This window comes from Mycteria americana, chromosome 7 (genome assembly GCF_035582795.1).
Source record: "Mycteria americana isolate JAX WOST 10 ecotype Jacksonville Zoo and Gardens chromosome 7, USCA_MyAme_1.0, whole genome shotgun sequence".
In the NCBI taxonomy this organism is placed as follows: domain Eukaryota; kingdom Metazoa; phylum Chordata; class Aves; order Ciconiiformes; family Ciconiidae; genus Mycteria; species Mycteria americana.
The window spans coordinates 3,203,024-3,222,018 of record NC_134371.1 but is presented as its reverse complement, the minus strand read 5'-3'; the positions used below and the strand labels follow the sequence as shown (position 1 = coordinate 3,222,018).

Sequence of the window (18,995 nt, the reverse complement as noted above, 5' to 3'; positions counted from 1 at the left end):
TCATGTAGAACCCTTTTCATGTAGGGAACCCTTAGAGAAGGTAAAAAGCTTAAACTGGTGTTTTTAAGGAAATAGCAATGCCGTAAGTAAAATTATACTTATTACTAACATCTCCCTAAAATATCTTTGTGAAGGAAAGATATTTCTGTATTCAGATATTTACTGTAGGAAATTGCTTTGTTGTTAGAATCCTTTCTTGTTAGGAGTAGGAGGAGAACAGATGTTTGTAGCAACTTTTATGTTTCCAAAACACTATGGCAAGGTCTGCATTTACTGCTGGTGAGTGCCTCTTTTTGGCACTTCCCCTGATGCAATATACTTTGGGAGAATTACCTTAAGCCGGTGCTGTTCTAGCTGCAGCCTGTGCTTTCTTACACGGTTAGTGGTGATGTTTTGTTGGTTTTTGGTGGGTTTTTTAAGTGGAAAATTCTCTTTACCTGCTTCACAGCAGACCTGTCGCTATTCTGTTAGTTTACAAAAATAGGGAAAGCTTAAACATTATGGCATCCACAGGGTGGCAGCATTCGGAGCGCTCGAGGAGCAAAACTGAAGCCAGTTTGTCCAATGCCGCCTTTTCCCCAAAAGTTGCAGTTTGAGGTAATGTAATTACATTGTTGGGGAAAGGGAAATTGTTTGGGAGGCTTGGGATACTAACAAGAAATGAAGATATACTTTAGGAGTACTAATCAGATTATTAAGACTTGAGAAAGTAAGAAGGCAGAGTTAAAGGTACAACCTTGCGTTGCTGCAATGGAAGTCACAGACCAATTTTCTGCCTACATGTGAAGATGAATAAATTTTAGCCTCTGACTTTATTGAGCAGTGGAATTAGGTCATCAACAGAAGCAGCTCCGATGTTTCCCTTGTAACATTAAAGCTGTGACATCGAGTGTACTTCTCAAGCTGTTTGGTAGCAGAACACAGCTCTGTGGTATTTGGATTGTCTGTAACCATGCCGATGGTAACTCTCTCGTCCCTGTTCTTCAATTCTAATAAAAATAACCAAGGATGCAGAGGTGAGGTTGTATGTTAATCTACTCTTTCAGGATTTTGAAGTAGAAAATTAGCTTTTCAGCTGAACTTAGGGTAGCAGATGTGTAGAAAAAGACCTTTAAAATATTCAAAGGACAAAAGTTAATCCATAGTATACACTATTCCAGGTAGGATTTTTATTCCAAGGAGCAGCATTGTTGGACCAAACTGGAATTTTAGGATCTTAGGGCTGGACTAGCTGATTCAGCTATAGAGGGAAGAACAGTATGCTGAATGGAAAGGGATAGCTTGAGAGAAGTTGACCCTGTTTGTTTCTCTCCCACTACTGGAAGTAGAATAGCCCCGGATTGTGTGAGGCCTTTCAGCACAGGAGAGCCATTTGCTGGGCGCATAGAGCCTTGAACAGAGACATACCTTTCATCTTTCTTCACAGAATGGTATCTTCTGGTGGATCACAAGCATTCCCAGTAAGTTGTCTACTTCTGCTGTTTTGGTAGTGGAACGGGCTAGTCTGACTGTTAAAACATAATAATTTCTGGATAGTATGTTAAGATACCAAGCAACTTTAAAAGGGTTTCAAGTAAAATGAAATGCTGGCGAAGGCAACTTAGCCAGCCCTGAGCAAGAGAACCTGATGACTTCTGCGTAACCAGGGCTCTGCTCTTACACAATTTCAAAAGCCTAAGGAAAAGAGTGGATGTGCCAGGAAGAAAGGGGGTTGACTGACTTTCTGCTTGAAAGTGAAGAAATTCGTATGTATTTGTTAACAAGTCCTCCTATCGTACAGTACGTTGCATAAATTACCAAATTACTTGTGCTGCTTTATAATTAAGAATGTCTTCATGTTAATACTTGTAGACTCTTTGCCACTTTTAACTATAAATGTTTCCTCAGCTCTGCATGTCACCAAATTACTGGCAGGAATGCTGGTCACAAGGCTGGAAACAATTACAGAAGTCCTGCATCTGGATCAAATAGACTTTATGAAAGGAAACTTGGTAGCAGAAAATGTGTAAAGTTTACAAACTCTTCCCAATAGTAAGTTTTAGCTGCTGCCAGAGTAAAACTCAGAAGGCACACAAAATTAATTGAAAGAGTTAGTATTGCTTCAATACCTACAAAAAAGTGACTTAAAACTTTATTTCCACAAAGAAATTCCCACTTTTTGTTTGTCAGTCCCTTGAAATGGGGGTCCTGTATTTATTCTGCTGGTTTGGTGTGCTCCAAAGCTGAGGAAAACAGTTTTCTTCAAGCTGTCATTATGTAAATACCTCTGACATACTTTTAAGTTTCTATAAAACAACATTGAAGGCTCTTCTTACTAGAAAATGACAAATGTGAGAAAGTAAATGCCAGCTATTGGTAAATGCATTACAGAAGTTTTGTAATTTGATGGAAAGGCAGATGGTCAGTAGTCAGACTTCATATCAGCAACACCAGATCATGGTATGAAGCAAGTATGTCATTCCTAGAATGGCAGTTTTTCAGACTAAATGTTGCTTCATCTTGAATTCCCAATTCTTTTAAGTACATGAAAATAAAATGGGTATAAAACAACATATGTTCTTGCTCTGAACATCAGTTATTTATATTGTAAATTACTGTCAAAAGCTCCCTTGTTTGGTCTTCTGCTTCTGTAGCTTCTTCCTTAAGACTTTCCTGGTGTGTTGAGGGGGGTAATAGAGGAGAAAGGATTATAACAATTTTTTTTTTTTTAAATTCTGTATTATGTAGCACACATAACCCAGAAACAAAACTACTCCCAGGTTGAGTGCCTGTGCCATTTGGACTCTTTCAGGTACTGTGGTTTAGTAGGAGGTCTTCTCTGTTGTTTGCAGTGTACTTAGCATAGATCCTGGAGTTAAAGTATCAGTATTTTCCCATCCACCACCACAAAAATTAGAGTATTGATGAGCTGGAGAAGCATCTTTCAAGAACCATGAAACAGATTTAGACCTTTGAGCTTGGGGTAGGGGAGGGAGGGGAGTAGTCCAATACCATGGACAGCTACAGCCTCATAGTCTGAAAAATACCGTTATCTCAAATACATTGCAATGAGAAGAGGAACTGGTAACTATAGTAATTGCCTCAGCATTGGAATTAAGGCAAAAATCTGAGTGCTTTGTCAACCTCAGTTTTTCTGAAGTGGCTGTCTGTGCAACCGGTGAAGTTCTGTGCATGGCTATCATGGGTAAAATCCTTGCCTGAGCAATATTGTGATAGTAAAATCTTACTCTATCCTACTGTCTTACTTCCCTTCTTACAAGCTTTCAATTTTTTTTTTCCCTTTAACTGTATGCCCAGTTTACCTCTTTCTCATTTAAGCTGTTTGGAATCCATCACAGATTCGGACTTCTTCACTCACGCTACACAGTTCATATTTATTTTTTTTACTACCTTTGATGAGGTATTTGTAATGAACCGGAAGCGTGCAGCCAGCAATTAGATTTTTGTGGTGGAACCAAAGCCATAGATTGCAGGTTGTTTGTATTGTGGACCTGAAGAAGGCTTCCCTCACCTAAAACGTTGCATTTTCTCTAACTGTGTCACTTGTTCTAATATGTTCAGTTACAAACCTTGACCTGCTCACACATTTATCTTGGCTATATGGCATTTTCATTTTTTAGCTGCTGTGAGTTTCTGTGTGTTTTGCCACATGACAGCTTTCTAGAACTGTATAAATATAGAAATGCAGATTATTTTTTTTAATGGGGTGAACCTCTGAAGTGTGTTCCAGATTACTTGACTTGTACTGCGACACAAACGATATCTGTGTTGCTATGTCTGTTTTATGTTAGTAGACTTGTGGGATACCCATTTTGCACTAGCTAAGCATCTTCAAAACATAGTTCTTGTTATGATTTTCATATTTCACCTGACTTCAATTGCAGAAACATCTTTTAGCAGGTTATTACTGCACCATACCCTACGAATGCAGTTAGAAGGGGGCTGTCTCTTAAGCTAATGTTTTCAGAATGGCTCTGGCATTAGCATGTTGCAGATTGAACACTGGCCCATTGCAATTTCTGCCAGATGCAGAATTCTGCTAGAAGATCCATATTCCCAAAATTTCATTTGTAAAGATTTGCCACTATGATGCAGTTAACGTAATACTAACAGCAGAACATCCCTGTGGTTGCAGCCTCTTATACAAGTTGGGCACAAGGGCAGAATAAACTGGATGTGAACATTTGTACATCTGGCTTAATATTATTTTTCTTGGTCAAATAGTAAATAAAACGTTTGAGATGACATCTCTGTAACAGAAAGTGGATTACTGATCTGTCGGTGAATGCGCACATTCTGTTCAGCTCTGACTTTTTATGAAATGTGCTCTCATCATCTTGACATACCCACAGCAAGTAGTTTAGTAATGACCCATCTGGTATAATGACCTATTATGTGGCATAATCCTCCAGCCAATGGATCCGTTCTCTGAAAAACAAGTTATTTTTCTGGGTCAGTTTTCAGCTAGTTCTTTGAGCCCGCGTGGCTGCTTGAGCACAAGGGAGATGGACGAGGCCACCTTTGTGACGGATGCAGACTGGCCCAAGTTGTGAAACCGCCAGCTGGGTTAGAACTAGAGGCAGGGGATAAGGAAGGTAATTAATTCACAAACCAAATAATCTGCAGAAACAAGAGTAGGTAGGACTCTGGTCTCTGGTACCATCAGCAGGCAGGATGAGCGCAATTAGCAGGGATCTGTTGACCTGTAATTAAGGGTAAGGTCATGATTTAAAGGATAGTTTTGACAGAGCAAGCAACTTCTTAAAACCTGGTGACTTCAACTAAGTCTTCTGGCTTGAAAGGATTAAACTGTAAGGTTGTAGAAAGTACAGGGGGAATTTCCCCAGTTTACCCCAAACTCCTATAAAACTAACACTGTAAGATGTACTGATTATTTATGTAGCAAAATAGGAAAATAACAACTAGCGTTAGCTCTGGATTGCTCATTTTATTTCATTCCAAGCATAACAAAAAAATATACCTTGCACCTGAAGTCTTGTACTATCCTCTTTGATCTATTCGTGGGAATAGTTTGGGCATGTGAATAAACCAAATGAATGCTGTTAGCAAAACTTCTACTGTGGGACATAGGGAATATATAATGAAGGAATGCAGCTTGAGAAAGAAATATGTATTTGGAAACAAATATGTAAAATACACTCTCAATCCTACTGTAATGTTACCAATATGCAGAACTGCCCCAGCATGGAAGTAAAGCCAGAGTAAGAAGTCCATGCTGTTTTAATCTTTATTAACTATTTTAGGTTTCACAAATCTAAGACAAACCTAAACTGAAATTAGTTATTTAAAGAACCATATCTATTATTTTTGAATTAATTTTAGAATTATCTCTCATTTTAGAGTTAAGCAAGTATTTGGACTTACACTTTTTCTTCCTCACTTTGCTACTGCATCTCTTCTGGAAAGGACATTACCTTCTTTTAGAAGAACACTTTTAAGACATCTAAGTCCTGTTCTCAAGTCAAGAAGGACCTCATGTTTCTCCAAACCATGATTTTTTTAAGGAAGGATTTGTTTTTCAACATCTTAAGTCCTTTTATGCCAAAATAAGAATTTTACTGGAACTTTCTAATACATAAGGTTTTCTGGATAAATCTCTTGCTGTGTGGTGTCTGGGTGGTTGCCTGAGCAGGCCTTGTGAGGCAATGCATGTAGTCAGTGTCTCTGGGAAGAGCTCTTCCCTATGTCAGTTAGCCTTTTCCTTTATTCATGGGAAACTTCTTTTTCATGTTGTCTTTCCTGTTTTGAAGGAATATGCCTCTTCTATTTTGGAGTCAGCTGTCTTCTGTATGGTAAGGAGACTCTCTTACATTTGAGTTTGTATCTGCTTGCGTGGGAGAAAGACCTTCCTCTGTATGGAGGTCAGTTTTCTTGCAGATGAAGTCGACACCTTCCTCTGGGGTTCAGCTGCTTCTTGCTTGAAGGGCAGATGTTCATAGAATCATAGAATGGTTTGGGTTGGAAGGGACCTTAAAGATCATCTAGTTTCACACACCACACCCCCCCGCCCACAAAGGGCCAGGACATCTTCCACTAGACCAGGTTGCTCAAAGCCCCATCCAGCCTGGCCTTGAACACTTCCAGGGATGGGGCATCCACAGCTTCTCTGGGCAACCTGTTCCAGTGCCTCACCACCCTCAGAGTGAAGAATTTCTTCCTTACATCTAATCTGAATCTACCCTCTTTCAGTTTAAAGCCATGACCCCTTGTCCTATTGCTACACGCCCTTGTGAAAAGTCCTTCTCCAGCTTCCTTGTAGGCCCCTTCAGGTACTGGAAGGCTGCTGTAAGGTCTCCCTGGAGCCTTCTCTTCTCCAGGCTGAACAACCCCAGCTCTCTCAGCCTGTCCTCATAGGAGAGGTGCTCCAGCCCTCTGATCATCTTGGTGGCCCTCCTCTGGACTCTCTCCAACAGGTCCATGTCCTCCTTCTGTTGGGGGCCCCAGAGCTGAATGCAGTACTCCAGGTGGGGTCTCAACAAGAGCAGAGTAGAGGGGGAGAATCACTTCCCTCTACTGCTGGTCACACTTCTTTTGATGTGGCCCAGGATATGGTTGACTTTCTGCAAGTTGAGCTGCAAGTGCACATTGCCAGGTCACGTTGAGCTTCTCATCAAGTAACACCCCCAAGTCCTTCTCCTCAGGGCTGCTCTCAATCCATTCTCCACCCAGCCTGTATTTGTGCTTGGGACTGCCCCGACCCATGTGCAGGACCTTGCACTTGGCCTTGCTGAACTTCATGAGGTTTGCACAGGCCCACCTCTCAAGCCTGTCAAGGTCCCTCTGGATGGCGTCCCTTCCCTCCAGCGTGTCAACTGCACCACACAGCTTGGTGTCATCGGCAAACTTGCAGAGGGTGCACTCAATCCCACTGTCCATGTCACCAACAAAGATGTTAGACAGTGCCAGTCGGTCCCAATACCGACCCCTGAGGAACACCACTCGTCACTGATCTCCACTTGGACATCGAGCTGTTGACCGCAACTCTGAGTGTGACCATCCAGCCAATTCCTCATCTACCAAGTGGTCCATCCATCAAATCCATCTCTCCAGTTTAGAGACAAGGATGTCATGCAGGACAGTGTCAAACACTGTGCACGAGTGCGGGTAGATGACATCAGTTGCTCTTCCCTTATCCACCAATGCTGTAACCCTCTCGTAGAAGGCCACCAAATTTGTCAGGCACGATTTGCCCTTAGTGAAGCCATGTTGGCTGTCACCAGTCACCTCCTTATTTTCTATGTGCCTTAGCATAGTTTCCAGGAGGATCTGCTCCATGATCTTGCCGGGCACAGAGATGAGACTGACTGGCCTGTGGTTCCCCAGGTCTTCCTTTTTTCCCCTTTTTAAAAATGGGGGTTATGTTTCCCCTTTTCCAGTCAGTGGGAGCTTCACCGGACTGCCGTGACTTCTCAAATATGATGGATAATGGCTTAGCAACTTCATCTGCCCGTTCCTTCCAGACCCACAGATGCATCTCATCCTCTCTCTGGGGTTCAGTTCCCCCTGGAGGAAGGCAGCACACACTGGCTTTGGTAGTCCAGCCTCTCCTTGCAGTGAAGAAGGAAAGCCATGCACATTGCTAGTGCCATCTTCTTCATCTGTGGGGCAGGGGTTTGTCTCTTGCTGCTTGATCCTGGCAAGGCAAAGGGTCACAGCAGGTTCGAGCTGTGCCAAGGCGGTGTAGCTTGAGCTGGTTGCAACGGCTGCGAGGGTGCAAGCAAGGATACAGAAGCAGCAGCTTGAGCCAAAGGCCAAGGAGAGGCCCAAGGGCTGAAGCTGCTGTGCAGTGCAGAGGTTGTGCTTTGTCAGTGCCCAGACACCGGAGCTTGTGGCCGCTGCACTGGCAGCAAACAGGGCAGCTGAGCTGTGCAGGAGGAAGGTGGCCATTCTGCCCTGCTTCAGCCCCAGGAAGTCGAGTGGCAAGGCCCCGCAGGTGCTGAGGATGGCTAGCAGGCAGCAGAGAGCTGTCCAGTTCACGAGGATGAGTCCTGCGTGGGCAGTGAGAAGGGGCGTCTCTGTCAGACCCTAGCATGAAGTTGGTTGATGCACCTCGGACCACGACCCAGTTAGGGCAGGCTGCAGCCGTGCACATCATCCTGAGGGATAAGCACTGGGCTACAGCTGCCTCCAGGCTGCCCCTTCGCTGCCTTTTGCCTTTCATCGCCATAAGGCAGCGCAGATGCTTGGGGCCTGTCGTGGAGCTCATTGCTGCTTCCATGGAGCTGTGCTGGAGTCGAGCAGGGGAGAGCGGGGCAGCTCCTGGCCCCCAACACCAGACTCCTTCCTCCTGAGCCTGTGGGCAGCCTCGCCTCAGCCGGACAGGGTGGTGGACCAGGCCTTGCTGGGTTAACGCATCCAGAAGTGCTGTGTTCGAAAAGGGAGAGAGGCAGTTAGCCCTGCTGAGGGCATGTGCTGTGCCCTGCCCAGGAATCCGGTAATCCCAGGCCCTGCAATCAGGCCCATTCAGAAACAAATGCTCTCCCCAGTACTAGAGCTACCAGTTAATAAGTCAAATCCTACATGACATTCCTATTAAAAATCATTCAAATAGGTGAGCATCACTAAAATATTTTCCTATGACTTCCCCTCCCCCCCCCCCCTTCTCTGTCATTGAGAGAAAAAAAATCAGGTATGTTTTTAATCCCTCCTCCTCCTCTGCCCATTTTGGTAGCAAAAATAAGAACAATTTTATCAACCTACCCTCCATGGGGACTATGTTGAAAGCCAGCATATTCATAGGCATGATCATAAGGAACGTGTATTAGAAACTGTAATTAGATTCAGGTAGCAAAAATAATCAACAGCCAACAGATTTTTGTGGTAAACACAAATCAGAAACAATGAGAGCTGAAAAATGTATGGGGTTTTTTTAGAAAACTTGTTCATTTTTAGCAAGTTGCACTTAAATTGCAGCATCTGTACTGCCACAAGTGGAACTACAGTCATAGAAAGCACTATCTCAACTTTTTAAGGTTGAAAAGTTGAAAAACTTCAACTTGATAGCATGCAAAAAACTTCAATTGTTAAATATTCAAAACTGAACTGCTGTAACTGACATCAAAAGATACAAATTTATTATTATTAAGGCTAGTATTATTATAGCAGCTTCACACAAAAAAGACCAATTACAGCTCGACGTAGCATTGTAAACTTTGTGCCTATCAGCCAAACTGCGCTGGTTAATTTGTTAGAGCACGAGATTTTTTTTATTATTCCAAACATTATTCCAGATATCTGTATCCGGTCTTCTAAATACCAGTTTTAAGATAGATGTTTACGTAACTTTTGAATGATGATGTATTATGATTTACCTCACAACATTCACTGAATTTCATTTCTTTTTCAAATTCACTGTAAAAGTAACACCTGAGAATAACTTTACCGGTTTAGTTTAATGTATTTCAATGAACTGTAAATAAACGTAGAATAATCTGGAGTGTGAGAAAAGTCCATTGAGTACTTGACTGGTAAAATCTTGAGGTTTAGCAACGTCCCAGATGTCTGTAAAACACTGCCGGTTACCCCAGTCCGAATCCCTCCACTTTCCACTGCCATCTCGGTGTTTGCTCAGCAAGATGATAAGCTCTGTGTTTATTATAATATATATAGCATTATAATATCTACATAGCATTATAATAGCCTAATTTTAATGTACGGCTGTAGCAATTTTGCTTCACTTAAAATACTTTTAACTGTCTTCAGTAGCCGAAGTAGGTAAACAAGCTTAAATTGAAGGTCCACTTACGTTTAGTTTTATTTCTGTGATCAGCCGTTGGCAGAAGGTCTGTCCTGCTCCTCCTGAAGCAGATGTCAGAAGTTTTTATGTCTCTTGGCTTCCAGCTTCAGGGCGAATTCCTCCCCAAACTGTGAAGAAGAATCAGTTTGGTAAGAGGTCGATTACGGTAACTGCAGAAAAGAGCAGAACAGAAGACACAGCTGTGTACCAAGGTGTTTCCACGTTCATCTCATTAACGCCGCCCATTTCCTTGCTGCTGACGATGGCGTCAAGCGTTTCATTCCTCACCGGCGGTTTTCCTGCTCTGTGCCATGTGTCTGTCTGTCCCTCTACCTCGAGAGGTCAGGCCGGCGGATGGTACGCAGACCCTCATTTCTTTAAGCTCCGGCTGGACCCCTAATGGCCGCAGAGCGCGGGTAGGCGAGGGCCGAGAGGGAGAAGCGCCGTCCCTCCTCAGAGGTGCGGCAGCCGCGGCTCCCGCCCGGCGCTGGACGCGCTCGCTCCGTGCCTGCCGTCGGCACAGTTGACGGAATGTCACCGTTTCGGGTGGGTCCCCTCACGGGGAGCGGACGAGGCGCCTCCCGGGGCGGCCGTTAACGGTCGCCCGCCCGGTTTGAACGCGGCGCCCCGCCCCGCTTCCCGTTTACTTTCGAACGGCGCGGCCGTTGGTCCCCCCGCGCATGCGCGGGTCGGCGGCGCTGTGGCCCGGCGAGCGAGGGAGCGGGCGGGCGCGGCGGTTTGAAGGTGGCGGCGGCCTCGCGGTGCGGAGCCCGCCGGCTCCCCGTTCGGAGGGCAGGGTAGCGGCTCTCTGCCCCTGCCCTGGCGTAGCGCGGCCGTGGGGAGCGGTGTGCAGCCCCGGGCGCCGAGGTAGCGGCGGGAGGCGGACGGAGCGCCCAGGTAGGTTGCGGGGTGGGCGCCTCGCAGGGAGCGCGGCTGCGGGAGCGGCGGCAGCCCGCGTCTCCCGGGCTCCGGTTTGGTTTTGTGAGGTGTCTTGAGAGGGCTTGACCTGGCGTCGGAGCTCGCACGGCCTGTCCGGTGCGCGGCCTTCTGAGGTGAAACCGCCCGGGGAGCGGAGCAGTGTCCGGAACGACCGTTTTCCCCTCCTCCTTCCAGTCAGCCTTCCCCAGCCCTCACGGCTGGGTAGCGCTCGGGGGGCCGGCAGCCCGCCCCGCTGGCGTGGGGGACCCGCTGCCGCCAGGAGCCATCTCTGTCCTCGGGCCGTGCTCAGGTGTCACCTACCTGACCGCTTCTTCCACAGCCTTCAAGCGTGTTTGTTTCTGTGTAACCTTAGCAAGGTTTTGGTGTTCGCGTCGATCCCTTTTTCTAGTTATTAATACAGGCACGGTTCCCATCGTTACTAGTTGCCGAATTGTCTGTAGGAGCTGGCAGGGCTCGCAGGTGACAGGTAAAGGTGTTATTTATCTTTCTTCAGGCTCCACTGCCTAATACAGCGGCAAATGAACGCTCGAGACCAGAAGCTTTGACAGAGTTCAAGAGAGAAGGGATGGAGAGCGAGTCTCGGCAACAGAATATGAGTGTGGAAAGGATAGAGGAGTGTATTTGGGTGTTTTGAACGTGGTAACTTGTGGAAGCTTGTAGTAGTAGCAGACAAGGAGCCGGTGGAGGGATATACAGGAGGGAACTGGCAGGTCAGCTTGACAGGGAAATGAGACAGACTTCTCAGCTGTGTTTATTTCCTTTCAGGTTGTAAAAAAAACCCAGTGTAAAAATCTGGGATGGTGGTGTAGTAGCTGTGGTAGGAATAGGGACTAGGGGCAGAACATCCCTGGTTGAGAACTGCTGTGATGTGGGCGTGGGGTATTCGTGGTGTGGAGTAAAGAAACGCAGCTGAAACGGGCTGGAATAGAAAGGTTTAAGGTCTGGCTGTTGTTTCTGATTTCTGGTGCCTGGCCTGTTAAAACCAGCAAACCCGGCAGCTGTGTAGTAGACTCCATTCCTTTTGATGCACTGACAAATACCAGAGCTACGCCTCGGCCTTCTGGGTTTTTTTAAAAAGTTCTGTCACTCTTTACCATGAGGGTGACTTATAAAGGGAAAACACTGCCCGTAATGTCATTTAACCTCTTTTTTTTGCACAACCTAAACTTCAGCTTCTATGCTAGTGCTACAGAAAGATTTCATGGACCACTATGGGATGGGGAGACAGCATTTCTGATACGGATTTAATTAAGTGCGGTTCAGTATTGAGAGTCGAGCGTTCCAGTGCCCTTCAGGAGAGAGCAGGTGTCATTTTCTTTCCTGACAGTGTGGCGAAGGAGAAACGAAGGGGGGTCTGCCTTAAGTGTCCCTTGTAACTCTCTGTTTAGGCTGTCACAACTGTTATCAAACGCCAAATTCACATTTTAAAATCCTCCAGAGTAGAATGGGGTGTATCGGCTTGTTACAGCTGGCTTTTGCTATAAAGCAGTTAGTCATTTATCTACCTAAACGCTGATGTAGGCTGCATTCCAGATATAATTGTTTCTAAACAACACCTTGCATAATTAGCTGGATGACCTGTGGCCCGATGGCTAGGTGAGGAACGCAGTGTTGTCACGCAATGCACTACATTGCTTTGATCTGCTTCACCGAAAGCTTTGGCAGGTAAACTGTAATACAGGTATGCTGTAGTACATGTTTTCACCTTGTCTACAGTATCCTTAATTAAAGAGGATAAAATCATAGCCACTTAGCAGGCCTTCTGTTGCTGGAAGATTTCTGAAACTCACTGTGTTACTAGCACAACTACGCTTCTGAATTTTTAAAATACCTTCTAGTTTGTAATGGGCTTATACGGAGTGAGTCTTGTGATAAATATGTGTATACACACACACAGGTATTTGCCACCACAGTTGTTTGGAACATGTAAGGAAAAGTATCTGCTCTGTCCTGGAAAGCACTGACCAACTTCCTGCTACTTTTTCTTTTTTCTCTTCCCCCTGGAGAACTTCTTTTTTCTTTCTCTCTGCTTAACTCTGTGCTGTTGGGTCTCCTCTGTCTTTTTTTGTTGGTGTTCCCAGTTTCTCTGTTTCTGATAGCCATCTGTTGATTTATTTCCGCTGTTGTTCACGTGTAGACTATTTCCTCCGTGCTGCTGCCAGCGTAGGATGAAACTGAATTTTGGGATTTCTACCTTTTGCTTCCCTGGTACAACTCTGGAGTAGTCATCTAGAACAAATTAAAAGAACACGGGGTGCCTATAGCAAAGATCAACATTAGCGTTCTGAATACTGTTTTGAAATTGATGAATAATAACTAAGAGGTGAAGTGCCGTTTCTCCCGGAGGTGGCTGGGAGGCCGCTGTGTGGCGGGGGGCTGGAGTGGGGTCCCCACGCAGCCCCGGCCCGTGCCCGAAGCTGAGAGCAAAACTCCTGCCCTAGCATTAGCTCTGGCTGTCCAGAGCTGCTCGCTAGCAGGCAACTGCTGTCACTCTTGAAATTTCCCAGTTGCCTGGGAAACAGAGCGGTATGTTTCTGTGGAAATGGGAATTTCGGTCCCGCTGGCTAGCGGCTGCGAGGGTTATGAAACGGCCCCAAAGCGAGTGCAGGCCTCCAGGCTGGCTGGCTTGTCGCTGCTGTGACCTGCGCAGGCTTGTGGCAAGGCGCCTCGCTTTGCTGGGGGAGGCCCTGCCTGCTTAGGGGGGTTGGTTACTCCTACGGAGCTCGAGGTGGTTCGTAATAGGGCGAAGACAAATTTTGTAAAGTTGCTCCTTTGTTTTCATGGTAGCCGGCAACTGCTTTGCAGTTCAAACAATTTTTTGAAGATTAATTTTATCTTGCCCTTTACGTAGCTCAAATAAGCTAGACGTGTGGTCTTTATAAGGAAAATTTCCCTCCTGCAACAGTTCCTTTGAAGAAAACTACAGCCCCAGATTTAGGAAAAAATTGTGGTTTTAAACATAGAGATTTTTTTTTTAAACTATATTCATTCCATATATATAAGAGAAAATAATAAATGAGAGTACCTACTAAGGATTCTTTCTTTTCTAACAATGAGCAAAAACTTAACTGATTTTTTTTTTCTTTTGTTTAAGTGGAAGTGACATTCCCAAGATTCATAATAACTTTTATATATATATAAAAAATAAAACCTTTAAGTGTATTTCCGATGGGAATTAATTCTCAAAAAGTATTTTATCTAGACAATGGAGTAGATTTGTTGTTCAGCTTCTTTTCATTATTGACACATTTCTTTAGTTTCAGTGTCGGGAACATCACTTAAAAATGTGACATTATTAACATATAGACCTAAAGAACCTAGTGTTGCCGCAGTGGCTGATTGGAAAAGATGGAAAATAAATGTCTATGGCTCCCCAGTAAAACGAGAAATACCTCATGGTCTTTAGCGAGCGCAGTGCGGTACAGAAGTAGGTTTAGTGACAAAGTGTCGTGAATGTCTTTTGCTAGATGTCTGTAGTGCTTGACATTAATTCTCTTTAACTAGGAGAATACCCTAGTTAGTTATAAATGCTAACACGCTTTATCATTCTTCTTTGAAAAGGTAGTTCTTAAGAATTCTGTCTCTCTCTAGTAGATTTTCTTCCAACTGTTGTCAAGGTCTCTTTAAAAAATGGACTTCAAATATGTGAACCAACATTTTATATTAATTAGCTGAAGAAATGACCCAAAGTGTGGTGGATAGATTTTTATTTTTTTTTTTTTAAGCCAAATTAATCAAAATTGTTTTCAATATAAAGTTGACTTGCTCAAAAAAAAACCATACAAGGACCTCCTTGAATTGAACTTGATTTTTTGGGTGACCGTGGCCATTAGATTTTTTTTTTTTTTTAATAAATTATTATTTGGTCTGGTTTTACAAGGCAAAAGAAATCTGATCAGACTTTGTTGAACACTTTCGCTTTGGGGTGTACCAGTCTATCTCAATAAAGTGAGATGAGCCATGCTTATTCCTGTACAACCAGAACAGGTTTATCCGATTTAACTCTCCAAGAGCTATTCAGAGCTGATTTAACTCTCGGAGAACCAGGGTCTGAGTATTTAGCTTCTGACTTCCATCAGGTTAGCTCTGCGCCGTTTGCAGGAACAACGCTGCTGCATTTATTTAGTGTAAATTGTTTATTAGTGCCAAGTTTAATCCTTAGTGGCTTTCATAATTCCAAATGCAATTTAAGGTTTTATTTTCAAAGGAGAGTACACTTAACAATTCAATTCCTTTTAAGTAGATTCATTTAAAATAAACTTTGTTAATCTCGGTGTCAATGAGAAATGGTGATAGATGGATGCAAAAAATATGTTAATGCGTTGAAAGGATTAGGAGGGCACATCTGAATAAAATAGCCTCCTTAAAAACGTCTCCTAGCTAGTTATCTTCCTGACTGACTCAAACAAAGGTTCAGTAGCGCTTCCTGCAGCTGCCTTAGCCCAGCTGCATGTTATTGTTTTCAGATTTAGAGTTAGACCCTAAATTGGGTGTCTTTGATACTAAATGCTTGGACAATTTCTTTTTCCAGCGTAGCAAAGCCTACAGAGTTGACTAGAACTGATGAAGGGGACAGGAAAACGTGACACGAAGATAAGGAAAGTTCACGCTGATTTCCCCATTTTAACAGAATGAAAAACAGAATTACGATTTATTATGAAAACTGGCATTAGAGTTATTGTTATTTGTGGCTTTACCGTGTGATTTCACTAAGCTGGCAAAGAAAATCAAGACAACGTTACAAAGGATGGAAAACGAAAGTTAGGTTTTTAGTTTTGTGCTTAAAGTAACCCAGGAATAACAGCACGAGTCTAATTGCTGTTAGTGGTATTGCATTGAAGGGCTGTTGAGTTAGTCTCGCTTGTGCCAGAACCTGGAGATAGCTTTTAGTAAATTTGACTGCTTAATACTCTAATGACTATTTATATTACAAAAGTAACATTTGAAAAAAGTTAGGGGAAAAAAAGAAGTCTCTGTGCTTATTGTTCTATTCTTGTGTCGAAAATGTTACTCGTAGTGGGAGAAAATTTTCATGATTCTTAGGTTATTTATAAACTTTAGTTCTAACTTTTATCGCTCTCCTCTACTGTTGCCCACTGTAAAAAATATCTAGTAGCAGATTGCTGCTTTTCCTAGCTTTTAAGGCAGCAGTTGGATATGGGTGAATGCTATCTAGTCACTTAGATCGTAATTTGCTGAAATCTTTAAACCATTGCTCACTTTCATTCTTTTTTTTTTTTTTTCTTTTTCTCCCCTTAGAAATAAATTGCCGGTGTTACTGGTCGTTAAATGTCATGCTGAGGCGCTTTGGTTAATGAAACGATTTTAAATGAGTTGGTTGTAAAAAGAGATTAAACCGTTTTTTCTTTTTGTTTTCCTTTTGTAGGACATGCATCACTTTGAGGAGGAGCTAACGTGTTCCATTTGCTACAGCATATTTGAAGATCCACGCGTTCTGCCCTGTTCCCATACGTTTTGTAGGAATTGTCTGGAAGGTGTTATTCAGCTGTCAAGTAACTTTTCCATTTGGAGACCCCTGAGAGTTTCTCTGAAGTGTCCTAACTGTAGGAGTATTGTTGAAATTCCTCCTGCTGGTACCGAATTGTTGCCTATCAACTTTGCGTTGAAAGCTATTATTGAAAAATACCAACAGGAAGATCACTCTGATGTTGCAACCTGCAGCGAACACTACGGGCAACCACTGAACGTTTACTGTCTTTTGGATAGAAAATTGGTGTGTGGGCATTGCCTTACAATAGGGAAACACAACGGTCATCCCATAGACGACCTTCAAAGTGCCTACGTAAAAGAGAAGGAGTCTTCTGGAAAAATTCTCGAGCAGCTAACAGATAAACACTGGACTGATGTATGTTTGCTTATTGAGAAGCTGGAAGAACAGAAGTCCCAGTGTGAAGGCATTGTTCAGGACGATAAAAAAGTAGTGTTACAGTATTTTAAGAAACTTAGCGATATCTTGGAGCACAAAAAACAAGCGCTGCTGGCTGCGCTGGATGAAACTCACGCACACATTTTGGAAGAATATCAGCCTCTCATTGAGAAGCTGAAAAAAATAAGGGAAGAACAGCTGGAGTTAATGTCACTGAATACATCTATTCAAAAAGAAAAGTCCCCGCTTATTTTTCTGGAGAAGGTGGATGATATGCATCAACGTATAAAAGCTTTGAAACAGAAGCAACTGCCGGATGTTAAACCTGTGGAGATTTATCCAAGGATCGGGCACCTGTTGAAAGATGTGTGGTCCAAAACTGAAATCGGTCAAGTCAACAAGATCCTTGCTCCAAAAATAAAACTGATTCCGAAAGGGAAGTTAGGGGGCAAAGGCAGAGAACCTAAAGAACTCCTCCAGGCTGTACATCCTTTAGCAGTCGTGCTGCTTTTTGTACTGATGGCGGTAACTGTGTTTTCCTTTCACAAACCGATATCGTCAGTTGTCATCGAAGCTACTCCCGCTTACATCTCAGAATTCTTGCTGCTTAGTTATCGAAATTTCTGCACCCATTGGCAGAATATCGTGGATGTGCTGTGCCATACATTTAACTTACTGATGGAGTTTTTAGAGGGGATTGTTTCTCTTTGACTATTTCAACTATTAGATTAAAAGTTAGTGTAGGAATCCCCAGGATTTTTTTTTTTAATTTCTACTTAAAAGCTGGGCTGTTAGTTTTACACTTTTCCTTTCTATTTCCATACCCTTCCTTTTTCTGTATCACATAGATTTCCTCTTAGCTTAACTTTTAGTTAACTGAGAAGATTTGCAACAAAAAAGGCTTCCTCTTATGCCCACACGATAGGGTAGGTGGGTGGGTGGTCGTTTAAACTGGAATCTGGTCAGAAACAACTCTAAGCAGCTGTAATCAGCGTACAAATTGTAATCTGGAGTCCTCTGTGTAAGAACTCCTCAAACATCTACTATCTTTTTTATTTTTTTGGTAACATCATTTAACTTCTTTTTTTTTTTTTAATAAAAGCAGTATACTACAACATTTAAAGGTTAAAAAAAACACCTCAGGAGGCAAACTGGCTAGTCCTGGATGGTCAGTCACTAGCTCTGGGGTATATAAAACTCCTATTTTGTGTTTTACCGACCTCTCTCTGTATGTATTTTAACTGATACACCTGGAGTCTTTAAAGCGTACATTCAGGGCCCTGGGTTTCATTTGGTTTTGGTCCTGGTTACTAGTGGATGACATGATTTCATCTTGTTTGTTTGTTTCTTTGGGTTTGTTTTTAAACTTTGTGGCTTTCAAATGGTTCTGGCCACTTTAGGGAGCAGTGTCGGTAGGACTTCGGGTGAAATACAGCATGCAGGTTTTTAGTGCCAGCTGTGCACTGATCAGGTGTGTGTGTAGTCTGGCAGGGAGCTCTTGCTGCTTTCTCAAATGAGCCCTGCCTTTTTGCTAAATGATTTAATATGCAGTGAAAATAGATAACATGCTGTAGTAAGTAGCAAAACTCCCACTGAAGTCAGGGGTACAAGGATTTCAAATGTTGTCAAGAGCTCTTAAAACAACCTGACAGTGAATGTAAATTTAGATTCAGCTTTTCAGCCCAAACAACAGAGCTCTTTACCTTGACATAGAGGAGACATGGTAACAGTTGATTCTGCAAGCGATTGCTAATGCTGTTCCCTCCTGCTGGTGAGATGCTCCAGTCTAAACCGAGCTCAGGAGCGAAATCCCCTGTGAAAGCCGTTTTTGGCCTTCGGTTACTAACAGGCTGATGACAGTGAGTACTGGGACAGCCTTGGAGGGTTGCACTGGCAACAGCAGAACACGGGTGAGCTTACAGTTCACTAAAAACCCAAAAGTGAGTATTCACCCTGTCTAATTGTATTTGCCTTGATAAAAATAATAGCATATTCTAGCGCAGCAGCGTTCCTTGGCTGTTGTATATTTTTAAATAATCACTATTCAAGCAACTTTTATTGAATTCTGAGGCTAGCCTTTAACTACTTAGTATTTTAAACCCTTGTGCAAAGCAAAACTTGCCCGTTGCTATCAGCAGACGCTAGCAGGGTCCTGCAGAATCCCAGTTGCTGCCAGTGAGAGCTGAGAGCAAGGTCAGTCCTCAGATGGGATGCCGGTACATCCCTTAAGCCAAGGTAAAGATCCTAATAACAGTGTTGATATCCTACTATTGCTGTATTGATAAAACACCGAGTCTAGCCAAACGGCTACTGTGCAGCTGCCTTCCCTGCAGCTCGGTGGGTTTGATTGTCGAGGGTTGACTGAGGTAGGAGCTGGCCGTGCTCCAGGGTAGTAGGGCTTTGCCTGTGCGT

The 18,995-nt window shown here is 43.5% G+C and overlaps 1 protein-coding gene and 1 long non-coding RNA gene across 4 annotated transcripts; one reads left to right on the top strand and one right to left on the bottom strand.

The window, feature by feature from the left end:
* Positions 1-365: 365 nt before the first annotated feature.
* On the bottom strand, positions 366-10,416 carry LOC142412127 (uncharacterized). Of its 3 annotated transcripts, none has more exons than XR_012776391.1 (3): positions 9,767-10,416; positions 1,408-8,385; positions 366-464 (listed from the first exon to the last, which is right to left on the bottom strand). It is a non-coding gene; the product is annotated as an uncharacterized LOC142412127 (long non-coding RNA). The 3 variants fall into 3 exon arrangements; XR_012776392.1 differs by lacking the exon at positions 366-464 and having other exon boundaries at positions 1,433-1,508; positions 4,347-8,385; positions 9,767-10,413; XR_012776393.1 differs by lacking the exon at positions 366-464 and having other exon boundaries at positions 2,614-4,428; positions 4,520-8,385; positions 9,767-10,413.
* Positions 10,417-10,436: 20 nt separating this feature from the next.
* TRIM59 (tripartite motif containing 59) lies at positions 10,437-17,673 on the top strand. Its single transcript, XM_075506820.1, has 2 exons — positions 10,437-10,654; positions 16,083-17,673. The coding sequence occupies exon 2, from the start codon at positions 16,086-16,088 to the stop codon at positions 17,292-17,294; it is 1,209 nt and encodes a 402-aa protein (XP_075362935.1). The 5' UTR covers positions 10,437-10,654; positions 16,083-16,085; the 3' UTR covers positions 17,295-17,673.
* The last annotated feature ends 1,322 nt before the right edge of the window (positions 17,674-18,995 follow it).

Bases quoted from the DNA above. Each gene is read 5' to 3' on its own strand.
- TRIM59 (XM_075506820.1), top strand. From the start codon at position 16,086: ATGCATCACTTTGAGGAGGAGCTAACGTGTTCCATTTGCTACAGCATA.